Source organism: Anas acuta, chromosome 6 (genome assembly GCF_963932015.1).
Source record: "Anas acuta chromosome 6, bAnaAcu1.1, whole genome shotgun sequence".
Taxonomy (NCBI): Eukaryota; Metazoa; Chordata; class Aves; order Anseriformes; family Anatidae; genus Anas; species Anas acuta.
In genome coordinates this window covers 10,509,524-10,529,940 of record NC_088984.1, presented here as the reverse complement: position 1 = coordinate 10,529,940, position 20,417 = coordinate 10,509,524, and the positions used below count along the sequence as shown (strand labels likewise).

The following is a 20,417-nucleotide window of genomic DNA, read 5'->3' as shown; positions in this document are numbered from 1 at the left end:
CAGTCTTTCATAGGAAAGTCACCAATTCCATCTCCCAGCTTAATTCCCAGCCATCATAGAGGATATTCTGGTCTGCTTTTTGCAGGTTGTCCCCATTGGAATTGTTACAGTCTGTCCTTTTAGATTGTACTCTTTCTTATGCTCTTTTCCTATGAATCATAGCTGATCCAGTTATAGAGATGATACTTCCATGTTTGCTAAAAATAAAAAATAACCTCAAATTTCAGAACAAGATATTTGCTCTTAGAGATCTAGACCCAAATTTGGTGGTATTTATTTTTTTTTATGGGGTCCTTAAATTGACATCTTACGTGAACAATTTTTCTATTTGCCTTATCTCTTTCACAAATTCTAACTTGACATTTTAAAATGATCCTTTAGCCAAATAGAAAAGTACTTCTGGTAAGTCAGCATATGGTAAAGAATATCCTAGAATCACTTCACAAATATGCCAAGCTTGTGTTCTGCAACTGTTAGGCAGGTTTTTTTTCTTCTGATTTTTTTTTGGAAGAAAATCAGTTAATATAGGAAGATACTAAAAGATAAAGTAAAAATCCAGTGGATTTAACCAGCTCATCGTCTCTTCTTTAACGTAGGGTTATCTATGTGTTAAATAAATAATTGTCAGTAAAATTATTCAGTATGTTAATATCAGGGTGGAGGAATTTTATCAGCAGATACAAGCCTTTCATTTTTGTTGCAATGCAGGTTATACTGAAAGTATCATTCAGCCTGCCTCCAATGGATGCTTAAAATTTGTTTTCTTATGGTCAGAGAAAAAATGTGGAGGTTTACCTTGTGAATCGTGTTGTTGTGTGTAAATTAATGAGCAGGTGTTGATTCTCAATAATTTCCATGTTATGGGCTTGGTAGTCCTGTGAATGAGTTTGTATTTTTGTGTGCTGTCCCTTGGGACACTCCTGAGAAAAATACAATCTTTTCAGGGAAGAGAATTTTAATTACGGAAAATACTACTTTAGGAAGGAAAGGATCATATCTGATAGCTAGAATATGCCAGCCATTTTGAGAGAGAGAGAGAGAGAAAGACACACGCACACACACATGCACGGCAGAAGTGGTTCAGTTTTATAAGGATTGCAGTCTCTGTCATACTGGACACGTGCTTGACATGTGAATACTAATTAGCAGTGCTTTGCCAGCTCTGGGGCTTATTATTCACTTCTCAACTTAATTAGGATATTATTTGAATTGTAATTATCAACCGTATATGTTGGTCTTCCCAGGTAATAGTGAGCAGTAGCCATGAACTATAGGATGTCTTTAAAGAAAGAACCAGGTGAAGGATGTTTCTTTCTCTGTTTTGTGTTTATTTCATGTTTGAAGTCTTGAGAATCAAAATTGGCTAAGGAAACCTACTTTGCTTTATACTCCAGCAAGATTTGGGCCTTAATTTAAAATGCTTGTACTGGGGAGGGGGCAGGAAGGGGGAATCACAAAAACATGAGATTGTTTCTGTGTGGTTTTATTAGTAGAAGTTAATCCTTCATTTCAAAATCTGTTGTTATTGATCTCATATCAGATAGCAATTAAACTGTTAATCATTATGTGTCCTGTCAGAAGATAGGTGAAACATTGCAAAAAATATATATTTCTTCACACAAATGAAGGGAGGCTATGTGAGAAATGGCTGTGCAGTGCTGTAGGTAAAGGACCCCAACCTTTCAGAGTTGTCATCTGGTGATTTTCAGGTGTCAGACAAAGAATTTGCATAGTAAGACACAGACATTGTTTTCTGTTGGGCCTAGTAATTCTCTTGTGCGCAAGTTTGCAAATTCTTTTTCATTCATGAAGAGTGTAGCCTAGAAGGGAGGAAATATTTGAAGTTGTCTGAAAACACAGCATTAATTTAAATTCTCCCTGTGTCTTTCTGAACTCTCTAATAGAGAAACTCTCTCTGCTTTCCAGGCAGAGTAATTGACGTGAAAAAGCGTAAGGCATTTTTCCAAGAGAGGGTGAATTCCACCAACTATTCTGGGATTAGAGTTCTGACAGGCTGGAAGTGGCAGAATAAAATCTGGTGGCTCAAATTGCTACCAGCCCTGGATGCCTACCCTGCTGCTGACACATTGCTGCCCCTGAGGCAGAGATGTCTGATTCACTTCTGCGTTGATTCTGAAACCACTGCAGTGTTGAGCCAGCGCATTACAGCCAGCTGAAATTAATATCTGCTAGCATTAATAAACTGGGCTAAGCGTGGTGTGGGCTCAGGAGTACGCTCATAACCAGATCAGGTGTCCCTACCTCCAGGGTTGCAGTAGCCATCAGAAAGGTTGGAGATAAAACTGGGGGAGGCGAGGACAGTGACAGCTTTAGCTGTTAGATTTTAATCGGCTGCTTTGTCTGCCAGCACTCCTCTTCCCTACCCTTTGCCTAAGACATTGGACTGAAAGACTGTGCTATTTCTACACACATTTCAATGACATTTCTACACACGGCGCCCTACTTCTGCACATTGTGGGCAGGCAAGTCCCTCTGAAAAGGGATCATCACCTGAGAAGGACCACCCACAATTTCTGGAGTAATTCATTAAGAAAGTTAAAAGTCATCAGGCCTTCTGTCACCAGCAGATTTGAGCTGGAACTTGCTGGTGAAAAAAAGTGTATTTGCATGTTTCAAATTAGATGAATATCATATGCAGAAAAGAATCTGGATGGGATAAACAAATGGCAAATATGTTTAATTATGAACGCATCAGAAAAGTGCCTTAAGACTCAGACTGAGAGAACGAAAACCAAAGAATGTACTTTATTTTTAACTTGGGTTCTTTTCTGCAATTTAAGATGAGTGGACAAAAGATTCCCACAAATTGAAAGCATCAAAGAAGAGAGGAAGCAGTCCTGTTCCCTTTTGTTAGCAGACTTTTGTGCTGATTAGAGTAAGGCCCGAATTGTTCTTCAGACAGTTCCTGGTGCAGCTTCTAGACGGGGATGTATTCTTACCTTTGGGGGAGGACATTATGCTTCAAGAGTTCTTTTCAACTGTGCTAGCTTTGATTCTAAAGTGTGCCTGCTTCTACTTTGATGCTCAACATGTGCAGTGTGTTCCCGTGCATCGGTAGGTTATTTCTCAGAGGCTGGCGGACACCAGTTTTTCTCCTATGTTAATTACGTGCAGGATCCTGAACTGCAGAAATGATTTTTGATCTCAGTGAGTGTAGGATGGGGCTCGCTCTTGTGTAGGTGTACAGGTGGAAAACACAAGTGATGTGAATTTCTGTTAACTGCCACACAACTGCAGTGCTCTTACAAGTGGCTGAGGTGTGGGCCTTACCTTCCGTGTGGAATCAAACCAGCTTGTGTGTGTTGTGCTTGCTTACTCATACATTTCTGATGGCTTTATTCACCTAACTGTGCTAATGTGAGGAGGATTTGATTCTGTATTGATTCGATATGTAATGTAGAATGTAAATATGCGATCTAGGTCTGAACTAACACAGCTGTGTTTTTAAAAAGAGCATTGTATTGTTCATACCCTCTTTGCTTATTGCTTATCAGGTTTACTAGAAAGCAGTACAAGGCTAAAACCTCATGAAGCTCAAAGCTACAGAAAGAAGGCATTGTGGGTTTCCTGGGTCTCCATTATTGTCACACTGGCTCTTGCAGTGGCTGCTTTCAGTGAGTATTGGGAATATTTTAAATCTTCACACCTCTTTCTTTTTTTTTTTTCCTTCCTTTTTTTTTTTTTTTTTCTCCTTTATTCTGTTTGATTCCCAGAATTTTTCAGAATCTGTATGGAAGCTTTCTCATGTTTTTTCTTTGCAACTGCTAAAAAGGTTTCTCTCTAGACTGCCTGTGTCTGCATGGTGCTTATAAATTAGTAAAACTGTTGTTTTTTTTTTTTCTGCAGAGAATAGGGTTGTTGAAGGTCGGAGAAAGAAACAGGAGATGTTCATTCCTGTTAGCATTTATGTATGTGGAACTGTTCATTTTACAGAACAGTGTAAAAAAAAATCATTATGGAGTGGATTGCCTTTAACCAAAGGGGTCAAATATGATAAGCCTTAATCCACCTGGGATTCATGGTTGGAACACCATAATAAACGGCAGTGAATTATAAGGGGGAAATATATAATTTTTCTTACACTAGCAGATAACCTAACAACTTGTTCATGTGAAAGAGAAATACCAGCCTGTTTTTAAGCCAGTGTTTTTCCCTAAGTTTCAAGACATTTGTCTGTTTTACATTTACACAAAATTTTGAAAAACAAACAAACAAAAACCCCTTTATTTGGAAAAGTGAAATATATTTATTTTATTTCAAAACAGGAAAAAATGCCGCATTGTGTAAATAAAGATATATTTCAGTTCAATGCAAAATTTTAAACCACTAGCATTCGAACTTAGTCAGCTGAGGAACACTACATTCCCATAAGAACCAAAAGAAACGTGGAGTCTGGATCAAAATCTTTGCAATGGCACATTCTTTGTTTAAAAGAGGAAAAAACAAGAATTATTACATGTGTATGTTTGTATAAGCAAAAGGAAAGCTCTGTCTAAGAGACAAGGCATCAAAATGATGGTTTGATGTCTCAAACCATCATTCTTCAGCTTGAAAAAGACACTTGCATTTTTTTTGGAAGCTGCAGCAGCATGTGTTTTATTATTCTAATCTGCAGTGTTCGACCTGCTGCTGGAAGTTGGTGTCAGCTCCCAGGAGAGATTATTAGAATCTGACCAAATGGTCTCTGAAACCCAAAATACATTACTTGGAGCGGTTTTTATGGAAACATAGGTACAACAGCTTGATTCAAAAAGCAGAGAAAAGAGCAGGAACACTTAAAAGCAGAGTCTAACACTAAAGAATTTGAGCATTAACAAGAAAGCAGGACACCAGAGTTTCCATTTTGTTCTGCTTCATGAAAATGCAATAGTCTGTCTTTTGTACTGCAGCAACATAAAACTGTGTTTTAGAATAAATTTAATTCCTTTCATATTAACAATATAATTTTAGGAAATATTGAGAAATAGCTTTATTTTATTTTAAACTTAGGTCAGATTTGCAAGATATAAGCACAAAAACAGCAGTTAAACCACTCTATTTCTTTTAAAAAGGTCTCTTAAAATTTTGTAATTTAGTTAGGTTATCTGCTATCTTTATTTATTTTTTTCCCCTCTTTATTTTCCTTATTTGTGTCATTCTGGTAGTGTTTAGAAATCCTAACAACAAATAAAGGCAGATAGAGTAGTCCCTGCCTGCATGTATATTGTGACTCAGGTGGAATGGTCATTGAAGGACTGCAATCAGCTATGTTTATGCAATCTTTCCTCATGGCCTGAAGGGGTTAAATTTATGAAGAACAAAAGAGGAAGCAGCACACATACATATTCAATTTGTAGGGGATCTCTTAATAAACAATTGACAGTTAACTTATGTGCCACTGAACTATTGTCAGGGTGTTTGGTATGCTTAGTATTAAAACTTTTTAATCTTTGAGGAAAATGCAGTGGTTCTAGAATCATTTTGCTCCCCCATGCAATTTTGCAGTTGTGTTCAGTTTATTGTCTCACATCTCTTTTGCTGTCCTTTTAGCAGGTTTTTCTAGCCACTCCGTGATCTGGGAGACATGTCAGATTCCCAGAGTTTGCTGCCTGTTTTATATAAATGACTGGTTGTCACCCTGGGGTGTCTGACACTGCCAATTCTTTGCAAACACCTGCTATTTAAAGTATCCTGCTTCCTTTTTACCTCTTGTCTGTAATGGTAAGGTGTTAGCAACATAGCCGTGATGTGCAGTGAGAAATGGGAACCTGCTGTGGTAATTGTCAGGCTACACTGACGCACTCTCACTACTCTTTCTGATTTCCTCATAAGGTCTTTATGCAAATTTCTGGTTTATACTCTTACAGGCCGTAAAATCCTTTCTTCTGAATGTATCTTACAATGCTGCTTTGCAGCTGCAATTGATATGGTAAAGATACTGAGCCAGGGAATTGGCATTGCTTGGTAACTGCAGCTGAAGAAATGGGGCACCTGGAGGACAGGAAAAATGCTAAGGAAAGTGATACTTGTTGCACGGACTGTGTGCAGAGTGGGGAGGTGGTTCCCAAGCCTCCTTGTCCAACCAAGGATTTGTAACTAGACTTCCTTCCCTTTTTTTATGACCTTTCCTGTCACTTGTGTGCTGCAGCTTGATTATGTCCAGCCTTTCAAAGACCAAAGTTGCTTCCCAAGCTGTTTTTGCAGCATTAAAGTGTGTTGGAATAGCTGCTTTACATTGGTATGAGACGTTTCCTTCCAGTGGGATTACAGTGCCCCAGCTGAACCCTGATCTTTTGCTTGGTAATATTGAAAGAGACTGATAAATCTTGAGTTGATCTGAATATGTAAAGAAGTTCCTTATTTCAGTAATGATCTGTGGCACTTGAGGCTAGAGCTCCACTGAACTCTGTGTGACTTATTAACTTATTATTAAAAGTGTGACTTATTATTAAAAGTACATATGGTCAAAATTTCTGGAAAGATCTATTCTTTTTTACTGTCAGGTATTTAATATACTTAATTTTACTGCAGAATCTCTGTGCTCTTAAGAGACCTTTCGGCAGCTTGAGCTGCTGTCTGTAAATACCGCTTCCTGTCTGCAGAAGCACCGTGCGGTAATTGTCGTGGTCTCCCTAGCTCTGGGTGCTGTTGAAGACATTGCTTGCCAGCACAAGGTTGCACAAGGCTTCTATAAAGTCTTTACAGACTTCACTTTGTAAAATCCTTGATGTTAGCAGAGCCCTATGGTGCTGTCTTCAGTGGCTGTAAGTTAGGCTTGCTTAGGATCAGCTCTGTGTATTCTGACATTTGTGGGTTTTGTGCAACATGTTTATGATCAGATACTAAGCAATGCCTGACAGATAAGTTCATTTCCCTTTTGCTTTCTATATTGCCTGAAATATGCATGCTTGTAGAGTTCTCATCAAGAGTGTATTTTCATTTTTATAAAAACAGCCGTAAACTGAGACTGGGCATGATGAAAGTTACTAAAATCAGCATTAAGTTGCTGCTCAGCACCCCAAGTAAGTACTGGAATAATCACCTTAACATAATTATTTCTTTCTGCTTCACAATAATACAAGAAAAGAATCATAGCGTAGTAAAACATTTTTGTAATGTATGTATGTGTAGTATAATGGTGTGATCTAAATCACTTTGTAATAACAACTATAATTTCTCCTTCCTGTAGCTGCAGTGTTGTAGGTTCATCTTGAGCCTCGTTTCAGTGTCATAAGAGAGGATGAGGGATTATTACAGGTGGAATGGAACTTTTGTGTTTTGCAACCCATTGTTCTTAGTTTCTTGACATTTATGTGACTAAAACCTAATTTTGAAAAAAAATACAAATACGTCTTTTGCTGTTAGAGTTTATTTTCTGCCCAATGAGCTAATCTCTGATCATATTACCAAAGCAGAAACCAAACTCTCATTCTGCCTGGTATTTCTTGTTCCGTTTAGACTTGTGATTCACAGAACGCGTTCTGTTCATTCATCTTTTTGATCTAATTAGCTAAAATTGTTTCGTAACAAATGGAGTGGTCATATCGATATGTCAAAACAACGCGTAGACCAAATTCTGCACTGCAAGCTCCCTTTGTAGCCAGAGATTAATTTAGACTGTATGTCAGCTTTGTAAAGGGCAGTGGTCAAGGTGGGACTTGAGTCCCGGTGAGGTCAGAGCATGCCTGAATAGGTTCTGCATGTTAATGCACCACGGGAAAAGTTGACGCTGGGCTATTTGCAAAATGCTGGGGAAATAGCAGGCAGGTTGTGGAATCCATCCCAGTTGCGTGATGGACCACAGTTGCTTGTTTTAGACCACTGTAGACATACTTGAGGGTTGAGCTTTGTAGAAATAACTGAAGACTTTAGTGCAAGTGATATGTGTATGATCAGAAGTTTCACCCTGGTAACTGTTTAGGCTGGTGTAATAAATATGCACTGTTATTTTGAGAAGGTGAATTCTATTAATCTGTCCAGTGTTACAGTTGCAAACTTGGTAGCTATAGTTCCATAAGTGGAAGTATTTTATAGAATTAACTATTGGTCCAAGGATAAGACATTGCAAGAAAATGCAGAGAAACTGATGTTCTGATTTTGTATGCAAAATCATTTGTGTTTAAACACGAATTCCTGACAAATTGTTTATTAAAGCAAACTTTCACATACTGGGATTGGAGAGGCATTTTGTTTGAAATGCAGGGAAAATGAAGTTTTAGGATAGAGCTTGCTTTCAGACAGGAGGTTCATGCTAGCTTAGACTCTGCAGACATTGAAATGCCAACAAACCTTAGAAAGTCTGGATCCGGGTTCACGTTCCTCATTCAAATGACTAAACTGAGCCAGAAAATCTCATTTTGGCTAGCTGTAGGACATGGTTGCTGATTCTTCTCCCCTATTATGCTACTCCAGTGCAGTTCAAATGGAGTTACATGGACAAACACTGGGCAAGTGAAGACGTTGTCCTCTGGATGCTTGGATGTGGATATATTGATGTCATCTGTCACTCCTCATCTCAGACATGCTACACATACAACTAAGTTGGGGAATGACTGTATTCATTTAGTAATGAAAATCTGATTTTCCCAGTGATCCATTCCTATCATTGCTAGAAAAATTAAATATATGCAGACTTTGCCTTGTTTGCACAATACTTAGTATGCCCTGGACGCAGCTGTGAATAATAATACTAATAATGAATGTAGCTGAAGGCTCATGATTCTGAGCCTCTTTACTTTGGTTATCCAATCCAACGGTCTTTAAAGGTCATTGAATTTCAGAAAAATGCCAGGCATTCAAAACTCAGGTTGGTTTAAGAGCGTCTCAGCTGGGCACCTAAACAGAATTCTCCAGGATCACTGACCACATGGCCAGTCTTGGTCTTTGTGTTTTCTCTTCTGGGAGCTATAAAGCTTTGCATTTCTCAGTCCTAAAAATCTGATTATTTTTTTTTTTTCAGCAGAACATTTGTTGTGTCTATTGAGAAAGTTACATTTTATGTCACAATGCCATGCAGAAACCTAAAATGAAGTCAAGGCTAAGTACAAAATAGAACCTCTGTGTGATAGTATGCAGATCCCTCATTTTGCATACTTCTCAGGGCATTTAATTACATCATTTACAAAAAGGCAGCTGCTTCAGGGTTGTAGTCTCACAGAAGTGTTAATGAAATATAGAATTTAAATTCCCAAGGTAGAGTTCTGATATCGGTGACATTTGTGCAGCCCTATTGTGCTCCTTATAGCTGTATTACTACAGTTGAAAACAGAGCTTGGCCTTATATCATATGATATGTAATATCTAAAGGACAAAAACCGAATTGCCTGTGCAGCACTGGCAGAAGAGAGTCTTGTATAGGTCAGTCTGTACTTAGTAACAGCAAAATACAATTTTCATTCACTGAAAATGAAATGAGAAGCCAGTAAGGGCCTGTCTTTTTTTAGGCATACAAAACTCTAAGTGACTTTCTTGGTAGGAGAAAATAGCATATGGATGTCAAGTTCAAGACTGATGACTGCTGAACAGAAGTATGGGTCTGAAATCTGCAGTGCTTCACACGTCATGAAATCTTCTGCTGAGCTGACGGGCAAAATGATGACAGAAGTCTGTGAAATCTAGAGTAGCATAGAGGCAGTAGATGATCTGTATCTATATACTTAAGCAGTAAAGAAAAGTAAAAAATTATTGCTGTGGTGAAAGTTTATTAAAACACCTGAATTCATTTTTAAATGCTAACCTTTAAAATATAAGAGCCTGTTGTATTTTTGCATTAGAAAACTGAAGCTTAATCATTCCTTTATCTATATGCTGATTCCTTCCTGATGAGAGAAGGTGATCCCAAGGAATTTTGAAATTAAAATCTGGTGGTAATATTGAGGGAAAGCCAGCACTATAACATCATTTCATATAGAATAGGAATCCTCAGGTATGTTAGATCTAAGGTATGTGGTGTAAAAATCATAATCACAATTCTGTTCCTTTTATTTTTCCTTGCTGAGATTCAGAGCTTTGTTGTGCAAGACTCTGAAATAAGTCTAGGCAATATCTAGTCCTGAAGAACTATAATCGTTTTTAACATCTATTATATAATATAAATCTTATACCATACAAAATACCTTTATATATAATATACTTATTCTAATATATATTATTCCTTTATATTGCCTATATAATATTCTCTTCTAGTACCTAAAGGGGGACTGTGGGAAAGCAGGAGAGGGACTCTGTCAGGGAGTGTAGTCATAGGACAAGGAATAATGGTTTTAAACTGAAAAAAGGTGGATTTAGGTTAGATATTTGGAAGAGATTCTTTACTGTGATGGTTGTGAGGCCCTGGACCAGGTTGCCCAGAGAAGCTGTGGCTGCCCCATCCCTGGAGGTGCTCAAGGCCAGGCTGGATGGGCTTGGAGCAACCTGGGTTGGTGGGAGGTGTCCCTGCCTGTGGCAGGGGGTTGGAACTGGATGGGCTTTAAGGCCCCTTCCAACCCAAACCATTCTGTGATTCTGTATTTTTACATAATATCGTGAATATATTTTCGTATTACATCATGAGATTTTAGGCACTTGCAATTCAGCCCTGAGTTCTGCTGTCGGAGTTCTGCTGGGTTTCCACTACAGGCAGCCTTGTGTTTGGTGGTTCGGAGTTTCCAATTAGGAGAGTGCAGCTGGGTGGCAAGGTACAGTGTGCAGGTGAGTAAGGTAAACAACAAGGCGGTGGTAAGTAATTGGGCTGCTGTTGGGCATCCTGCTCATAGCCCTCAGAGAATTACTCTGTGCCATTAGAGATAGGTGTAAATGGAGACTCTTTTGTGTTTGGGAAAAGATGAACTGAATGCTTAATGGGGTGAGTTTTAGGCCCACCAGGTGGTGAAGGCTGACGGGTGTGGGAATGATGTGCCCTACAGCCACCCCTAGCCTGCAGCAGAAGAAAAACGTGTGTTTTGCCTGAAAGTAGACAAAATATTTAGAAAAAGAATGGATATTAGGTTTATTGCATGTGATCATTATTAACCATTGTACATAAAACCGCCTGACTTTTTTTTTTTTTTTTGTATAAAATTTAGTTTAAATGATTCTCTAGTACAAGTCTGAATTGCTGCTCTGGCTTTTTTCGGCACATCACGTAGACAAGCGATTATATACCTGCCCTTGAAGAAACATGACTGCAGTCTTAAAAGTCAAACGTATTTTCAATCAATTGATGTAGTATCAGTTCCCCACAGCAGTAACTTGCTTATCACACACTTAGCCATTGCACAGGGGCACAAATGTGTTAGCAGGCTGCTTTATGAACGCCTGATGTACCAGCAGAGCTTGCTTTTCATAAAGCATGAGGATTCTTCTCTGCTCCCCTCAATTAAAAACCTGCTTCTTTGCTTATTGTCAACGATGAGCTTGTATCTGGAACTGAAAATCAAGAGTAATGAAAGAAAACAGGCGTTTAATATTCATTGTGCATTGTCACTTCATTGTTTGATGTTTGTGAGGTCCTAAGTCACTACTGAGGTATGACAAACTACTTGGGCAGCAGGGAAAGGGATGAGTAATGGCTTTCTTTAGGTTTTCTTTACTTCTGCCAGAAATTTTTAAAGATGAGATATTTTAACTTGGTAGACAGCAAAATGTAAAACTTGTACCGGATTTGAACTTTTAAATAACAACTGGTTTGCTTTGTGGGGAGGTTGGTAGCGCGTGGTGTTTACTTCTTGGCACCCACTTGCTGGGGTTTTTCACTAGGAGTGTTTGAGGTCCTTTTGAGATCTGGAGCCCGTTAGATTTTAATACTTTTCAGGACAGATTTTCATTTCCAGATGACTCATCTCATTTTGGTATGGCTGCACCATAGGAGGAGCTTATTACCAGTGAAATACTCACATAAATAATGTCTGCTGCTTTACAACGCAGCGTCAATCCCAGCAGCTCTGTTTACCACATCCCGGCAGAAACCCTGCGGGCTGGCTGACAAACGTGCTCCCAGTGCCAGCACCAGGGGAAATGGGTGCCTCGGGTGGGCTGGGTGGTGGTGGTGGAGAAATCCACTTATAGCAAAGGGTGGTGTGCCCCTTCTGGGGTTAATTACCCAGGTTTAACCTCAGGACGCGTTTGTTTCTGAAAATACCAGCAAGACTGTAAAACTAATGTCCTAGGTATTCCTGTTTTTTACCTGCTATGACACTTTTTAAGGAAAAGCAATACTAATCTTGTTTGAAATGCAGTTACATAAATTAATCTAGTATATATATATATTTTTTTTTAAATGGTCACTGTATGTCATAAACTCTGATTGATCCCCACTATGCTCTGTTAAACTGCTGGGCTATTTCAGTGTAGTGGTGGATGCATTTCTGACATGTTGCAAACAATCTGCATGTCTTTTGGTACAACTATTATCAGTCCTAGTAGAAAATGTTACACAAACAGTAGTCTAAAATAAAAATAGGCAAAAATACTTCTTTATTATTATTATTTTTTTTTCCCATTGAGGTGATGGTGCTTTGAGGGTAAGGGTCTACAGTTCCGATCTCTGTTTTACATTCCCAGATTTTGATAGCCTCTCAAGCAACTGCAGTGTCAGTTGGTCAATTAGCTCAGGCTGAAAGCTGGGAAGACTTTGATGCTTTGCATTAAAAGGGCAGTACTACTGGGTCAAATTAGTTTTGTTCAAATAAGGATTATCTTAAATCTTTGGTAAAGATTGAAGCCTAATGTCTGGAGATAAGGCAAGGCAAGTTAACTTTTATTAAAATGCTAACCTTCATTTGCAAATTAGCCTTCTCTGGGGAAAAAAAAAAAAAAGCATAAAGAGCTCCTGTGTATCTCTTCTGACTTTCTTGTATGACCTGTTACTGTCTCGTTTTCTCTGCACGTGCAGAAAAAGGGAAAGAAAAGCTCAACTTCAGAGTAAGAAGAAGCTGATTAGTCAGTGCTAAGTCAAAGAAGTGACCAGAAATAACCAGCTGGTATTTTGCTAGACATAAAAACTGCAGAGGCAGGGGGATAGTCTGACAAGTAACATAAAAATAGTTAGGCAAGAGGCACAGTGCCTTCCAGGAACTGCTGCAAAATAAGGGGCTTTTGGTACCTGCACCACAAACTCTGCCTTTCTGGAGAGATCTCTGGGCCACTTTCAAGCTGGGTGCAATGCTGAGGACGTGAGTAAGACCTACTGCAGGACTGGATCCTCAGCTGAATCCTAAATGAAGTTTTCTCATCAGGTCTGAAGTCTCTGTATCTCCTGCCGTTAAAGATTATGCATCAGGGAACTGTTACGTATGATGTGTCTTTTCAATATGTCAAGGTGAAGGAAATGTACCTTTAATCACATTGTCCTTGGATCCCATTTTTTAAAGAAATGTATCAGTGACCAAAAGATAGCAGTATTCCCCCAGGCTCTGAAAAGAAATACTCTCAAATTTTAGAGAAAAGATCTATTGTCATTCAGTGGGAGATTTAATAGGATGCAAATGCAGCCTGCAGTGTCAGCTAGGATCTGTAGCTGGGCAAAATAAAAGTAGTTCCTTGAGTTCCCATTCTGGAAGGCTGATAGACAGCTTTGGTTGAGATGGAATGGAAATACTGAAGTCCAAATTAGGAAGGAGTTACTCAGAAGTAGGATTTTGTGGAAACTGCCTATTTTACTGTGACTGAAAGAATGATGTGTGATCTTGCCATGGTAAGAATACTTTCTCAAAGCAATGAATGGCTTCGGATATTTAACAGCAGGTTGGTGCTGGGCACAGTAAAATTCACATGTAGTGTAAATGGAGTTAATCACAGAAAAGCGTTTCTAACTGATCCATGGAAAACATCGGGCAGAGCCGAGTAACCAGCATCAGGCCTGGCTAGCACTAGGGAAGCCACTGGCAAAACTGCTAATGATTTTGGTGGTAAAAGTGGTGGTTCCTAACTCCGTGGCTAATGAGTGCAGGGGTAGAAGATCACTTCCTACCTGCTTGGCTGAGGAGTCACGAGCAAACTGCTGAGCAGCACGGGCAGCCCAGACTGGCAGGGTTTGACGCTGATCAGTTTGTGTGTGCATAAGTGCACGCTGATGGGGATACGGGAAGGCAGACCAAAGGCATCGGTCTCGGCTTGTTCTGTAAGCAAGTGACTGAGGGCTGGATGTAGCCTGCAGGACCGCTGTCTGCCTCCCCACTTGACAGACCCCGCTGTTAACATATATCGGGCTATAATGCCTAACTGTGTGGAACTAATCGTACCCCAAAGGGCCCATTCGCTTGTTCTTCTTTGTGGCACATTAGAAACTGATAATAAACTGCGCATCCTTTTTAGTTAGCATGACTCGGTATTTCTGTGTGTAATTAACTGCAACAGGAAAAAGAGAGATTATTTAACAATCGTCTCACTAGACGTGAAGAAATAGGACAGCAAATTAATTTTTACAGATTGTTAGTTAAAGAGGTAAAATCCATTATGGCCCTTTTACTGTGTGGGCTCAGATTGAGTGAAGACCTTTGTTACCGCTGGTGCGTGTGGTTTTACAAATAAAAGAATCTGCTGTTGAGATGTGGGCAGAAAAATGACCTGATCTGGTGATTTTTGATTTCTGGTGAATGCTCAGGTGAACAGTGCTCAAAGGGAGTTTCCCTGCCATTCTCCCACCAAGGGATGCTCGTTGGGTTAGCATATGTACATTTCCCTGCTGAGAAGCATCTGGTGGATGAAAACAAGGCTTGGATTAAGGAATAATGTGGCAAGTAATATTTAATGGGATATTTGGTCTTAATATTATGTGATCTTTGGGCTTAAAATCTCCTAAATATTCTTATAACAATTTACAGGGGCAGATCTTCAGCTGGAGAAAATGCATATAGATTTGACTTGCATGGCTTTACATGTATGTAAGTCTGAAATACATAACGCAGCCAACACTAAAACATATGGCAAGTGATAGGATGAACTTATAATAGGTGAGGTGTTTTCAAACTTATTTATCCTTCTGTCATTTTCTTGTTCTTTTAATGGTTAGGCTTGCTTTTCATCCTTTATTTCTTGGAGAGAGAATATTTGTTTAAGACAGCCTGCTAAAACTTTCACAAGCGTTTTTAAAGGCTGAGGAAGAAAGGGGAATTAACACTAACTCAGATACTGCTGGGTTTACAGGGATTTGGCCAAGATTTTGCTTCAGGGACTTTTCTGATCCAGGCTTTCTTCGTAGCCATGGGAAAATCATTTTGCTGCTGTAAGCTTCTTCTCCATCTGCACACCTCAGGTTTTGATACATGAAAAAGTAAATGAATTTTCTGCCAAAAGCCAGAGTGTTGTGCTGTATAGTAGCTGACGTGTTTATGTGCACTGTAAGTCTTTTGTAGTGAAAACAGGCTCTGAATTCTGGATTTTGAGCTCTGGGCAAAGAAGTCTGAGACTTTGTCTCAGCCCTGGACCTGCTGATTTGTGGGACAGTTTCCATGGTTTGCTGTGGCTCACCTGATGACAGCTATGTTGAAGTGACAGAATAGGTTAGGCTCAGATGTATGTGACTCACACATACAGCCCAGCAACGTTTTTATGAAGTGCGTGGTTTTGCCCCAAACCTGGGAAGGGATCACACTGCTATTAGAGCTGCCTGATGTGTTCAGAGTGTGTAACTCGTTGTTGGTGTGGTTTCCAGCATTTGTGGCTGCTGAGCACTTTGTCACCACCACTGGTGAACATTACACCTGATCTGCTGGAGCTGTGTGCTGCTACCAGGAGAGAAGCGTTGCCTGATAAAATCCCGCTGTTCATTAAGGCACCTGGACTTGGAGAACAGACAGAGGAAAGTGTGAACTTCTGATGTGTGCCAGCTGGATAGCTAGAGAGAAGTGCCAGAATGTGAGACAGCGTGTGAAAATCACCCTACCCAAGTATTTACTTAGCAGCTTGGACTTTCTATCTCTGCCTCTCCCCTAGCTTTGGTAGACAGTAGAGAGAGGTAAACGTTTCCGCATTTCTTCTGTCACTCTCATTACTAGTTTTGTAACAGTTTTCATTAGTCAGATAGATTTTTGGAAAGAACTTTTTACAACGTAAACCTGCTAACAAATGAGTACTGTAGAGAAACAAGGGAAGATGGGAGAATGCTAGGAAATACTTGCCTTGAATTCTGTGTGCACAAAGTTTTTGACAGCAAGGAAGAGATCTGATGGAGGTTGGCAGCTTAAAAACTTCTTAAGTCTCTGAGCAGCAAGTATGGTGCCTTTAGTCCATTGACAGGAACGCATTAGTGAGGCATTGAATATTTACTTCCAGGAAAGAACCTTTTATTTATTTATTTATTAAACTCTGTTTGACCTGATGTTCTCTGTAACTTGTCTTTTCAGCACAATCTGAGGTTATTCTTTTGCAGGGCTATGCTAGGTTTGCTGCTTTTACTATTTGGGTGAGAAAACCTGAGCCTGAAGATAGGGAGGCTTTTGTAGGGAAACTCTGCAGTTCAAAAGTGAGGTTTGAAAACTGTGTGGTTGGATTCCACCAGGTTACAAAATGGTTTGTCCTTTATTCTTTCTTCATTTTTTTTTCCCCCAGGAGTTGAGCAGTCATTTTTAAGAGGCATTTGGATAATGCTCTAAATGATCTGTTTTAACTTTGTGTCAGCCCTGGAGAGGTGGGATGGTTGGGCTTGGTGGTCTTTGTAGGGCCTACTGCTACTCTTCTGTTTCTTTCAGGGTTTGGCTGGCTCAGGTGTGCCCTGGTAGAACTAAGTTAGCTGTATCTTTCACAGAGCAGGTGGACTTGACTGCATTTGCTACTGTAAGAGTCTGCTGATAGTTTGTTACTGAGCTGTAAATGTTTTTCAGGGCACGATGCAGGGATGTGAAACAGGAGTCTGATGGGTCAGGCTAGTTGAGTCCTGTAGGTCCCTGAAGGTTGCTGTGGTGGGGAAGGATTTGTCCCTGCTCCAAGGGGCTGAAAATCTGAGCAAGGATGTTTCTGAAGACTAAGGAGGTCTATCAACATGAACGGTCATGCTGTCAACCAGCATGGTGTTCTTGACTGGTTTTCCTAGGTGGCTGAATGTTTGTATCTGCCTTTTTTTGAGAATGTAGAGGGTGGCCATGCCCTGCTGTCTTAGGACTTTCTGCACATAAAGTTTTACTCTGTATCTCGTGCTGGTGTGCTTATAGTTTGTTGTGAAATAGCTGCTATTTTGCAATGACAGCTAGGCGCCCTAGAATTTAGTGGAGTTAGTGATGAGTTGTTCTTGCTATGTACTATATGTATTTTCTAAATAGGCTTACTGCTGCAATGCAGCTTTCTGCTGAGTGGGAAAAAAAAAAAAAACCTTGCTAAATTTTGATCTTATGAAATGCAAGCCAAAATTATGTGCAAAATTCTGTAGTATAAGAAAAAAAAAAAAGTTGCCTAAATATGGTAGTGATTTAAAAGAAAACAAAAGAAAGCAACCCCAAAATTGTGATAAATTTGTTTTAAAAGTAAAGTCAGAAAATGCTTGTCACTATGACATAATTTTTTTGTGTTCTAATGCAGTTCACTTATTGAGCATACGGGATGTGTGTTTCCATGATATTGCTTTCTTTTTTGAGCCTGTTATACTTATCATTTCAGTGCCTACTGGGGAGAGGAGCTTCAGGTAGATGGCTTGAACCACCTACAAAAGAATTACTGTCTGGTCTAGTCAGTGCACAGGAGAATATTGCAGCCTCAGGTGGTGTAGTGTTTGAAAATGTTGTTGAGAATTAGGGAAGACGCATGGAGGAATTCTTAAGGAAAGAAGATTAAATACTAACAGAGAATCTATTGCGTCTGCAGGTCAGCATTGGGAAGGGTTCTGTGTCTTGGGTGTCCCACATGTTTGTGGCTGTTGGGTCTTTGTTTTTATCAGACTGCTTACAGAGCTGCCTTCACAGCACCTTCACTATTCTCATGCTCCGTGTCCCTGGAATGAGAAAAATCTTGTCTGATCATCATATGGACTTGAGTGACTTGAGTGCTTTTAAAGATGAGAGATTTCTGATTTTTGCTTTTCCCCAGGGGACTTTTGTAATCTTGGTATTACTGATAGGTTACACAGCTTCGAGCGTGATCAGCCTCAAAATTGTGAATGGTAGGTGGACCTGCAGATTGCCATGGCATTCCCATCATTCAAGAGAACAGGCATGCTCTCAGTTGGAAAGGAAGGCTGGTACCCAGCTATGGCTGTGCTAAGCAGAGGTGGAAATGGACTCGTCCGTGGATCATCCCGAACTTGGCTGCACTCCACTTTACAAAGGGGGAAGTGATACTTGGTCATCCTGTTCTGTGTAGCAGAGGACACAAAGGAAAACAGATCGTGTGACTGGGTTGCAAAGAAGCTGCAGGACTGAAAAATTGGTCGGACGATCTAATGTGTAAATATAAGCATGCGGATACCGTCATTTAAAGCAGGAGCACAAGCTGGTGCCTTGCTAAGTACAATGTGATAAGGAATTAAGTTGTGTGGATGCAGTGTTTCTCAAAATGTAGTCTCAGTTTCCAACAAAGTAAGTTCTCCAGCAAGCTGGGACAGCAAGGGGTCAGGGTTTATAGAACCAGGCGTACACTCCTTTGTGCTCTCTGCTGCTTGGCAGAGTGAGCAAGGTTGCTTATAGCTGATACTGATACTGACACAAAACTGATTTAATTCAAAAAGAGTGTTCCATGCTGTCTGTTTTTGAAACACTCACATATCTTAGAAGAAAAGGAACTTCTGAAGGTAAAGAATTGCATTTGCTGATTCTTGTCATGTTCACCTATGTCTTTTTTTTTAGAATTTCCCATGCAAGTATAAATAGGTCATTTATCAGAAGTAGTGGACACATGAAGGCCTGACCTTTGCTCGTAATGAATCTATTTAACTATCATCCAAGTGATGTATTTCACAGTCAACTGTAGTTTAAGAAGTGATACTACCTGAGCTTTACAGCCAGTTTCACAGCCGCTTGATTTTGACAAGCAGCAGATTTGATCCTCAGTTTGAATGTGTCCATCTCTGAGGCAAGTTAGGAATGAATGCACATGGTATGTTCCTCCTTTCACGGTGTCCTAGGCCTCACATTTGGAACAAGCTGAACATGGAAGAAGTATCAGTTACTACCATATAGTGCAAGAACACCTTTTAGACCTAAGCATTTATAATCTTGTTTTCCACGCTCTAACTTTTTGTGTGCACATTCAAGGATTACACTAGGAGGTTGGGTAAGAAGCATGGAAATTAATGAAATGTATCCCATTAATGATGATGCATAGCTCTTGCACTCACAGTAATGCATCACCCTTGATTTCACTTGTGTGACTTTAATCAGAATTGATTTAGACTTTCATACCCTATGGCATGTGTCTTGTGACACTGAAAAAAATTGAGTTAAGGTGAGTCAACATCCTGGGTCAGCAGAAGATGTTAATAAAGGGGCTCTGTTTGGGAGATACTTGGTATTCATTATCTTCCCTGCAATCTATAAAAATTCTTTGACGTAGGGAGAGATCAATAGCTGAGAAGATTTGACTTTGTAAAAAGAACGCACAAAATACAAAGAATAAAAAAGTACATAAAGGAACTATTTAGGCTGTGTTTTCCAATTCACGGTTACCTAGTTGTGACATAAAATGATACCAATAAGCATACAAGGTAAGCCATGCAATATGCCCGCAGTACTACAGCTGTTTGCAAAGAGCAGCCTAATGAACCTAGGAATCAGTTTACTTCAAAGAAAGACATTTTCAATTTGAAGATACTGCCAGGGAGCACTTGTTCGTGCTTTCAAGGTAGGATTTTGACTGAAGCAATCAAGGTCTGTAAACCCTACTACAGCAGTTTAAGAAATTATCACTAAACTGTCCTCAAATGTCTCCTCAGTGCCTTTACCTCTAGCTTTGTTTGCTACCTTGTAAAGTCCGGATTTGTTTTAATAGAAGTTATTTATTTTAGCTTTAGGCAAATGTTAGGCTTCAGAAAATCTGCATTCAGTTTCTAGTTCTGATGCTGTAACTTCATTTTTCTGTCACTATGTCGCACTTGGATTTTGAAGGCTGCACCCAGGTCTAGCCATTTTAATTTAAGGTAAAGAATTAGAAGGGAATTGGAGATTAGAAATTTGAATGGCAGATGTAATTATTTGTTTTGTGTTCGTTGAGATTATTCACATCCTCTTCATACACTTAGTAGGAGCATGGCCTTGGGCTTTGAGTTCTGCAGAGATCTGTTTCTAAGTGTTGGTATAGTGTAGAATACAGTGCAGCAGCCCACCACTCTTTGATAAAAGTGACGGTGTTGTTATAGTGACAGAAATCACAGAAATACAGAAGGTGGCACCCAGGACTTTGAAAGAGGGTTTAATGTGGCTGCATATGGTTTTAATTCTATTTTCTTACATCTACATATTAAAAAAAAAAAAAGTCATGATCATTTTGAATTCTGATTCTCTCTTTTTAAATAATCT

The 20,417-nt window shown here is 39.5% G+C and overlaps 1 protein-coding gene across 2 annotated transcripts in view; it reads left to right on the top strand.

Moving 5' to 3' along the window:
• The window catches only part of TMEM163 (transmembrane protein 163), a 101,118-nt gene that overhangs the window by 1,809 nt on the left and 78,892 nt on the right, over positions 1-20,417 (top strand). Inside the window, exon 2 of one of the 2 annotated variants that reach the window (XM_068687376.1) lies at positions 3,516-3,635. The exons of the other annotated variant lie outside the window; for it this stretch is intronic. Coding sequence (XP_068543477.1) covers positions 3,516-3,635 — 120 coding nt within the window. The remainder of the gene's footprint in view (positions 1-3,515; positions 3,636-20,417) is intronic. 2 annotated transcript variants of the gene reach the window in all.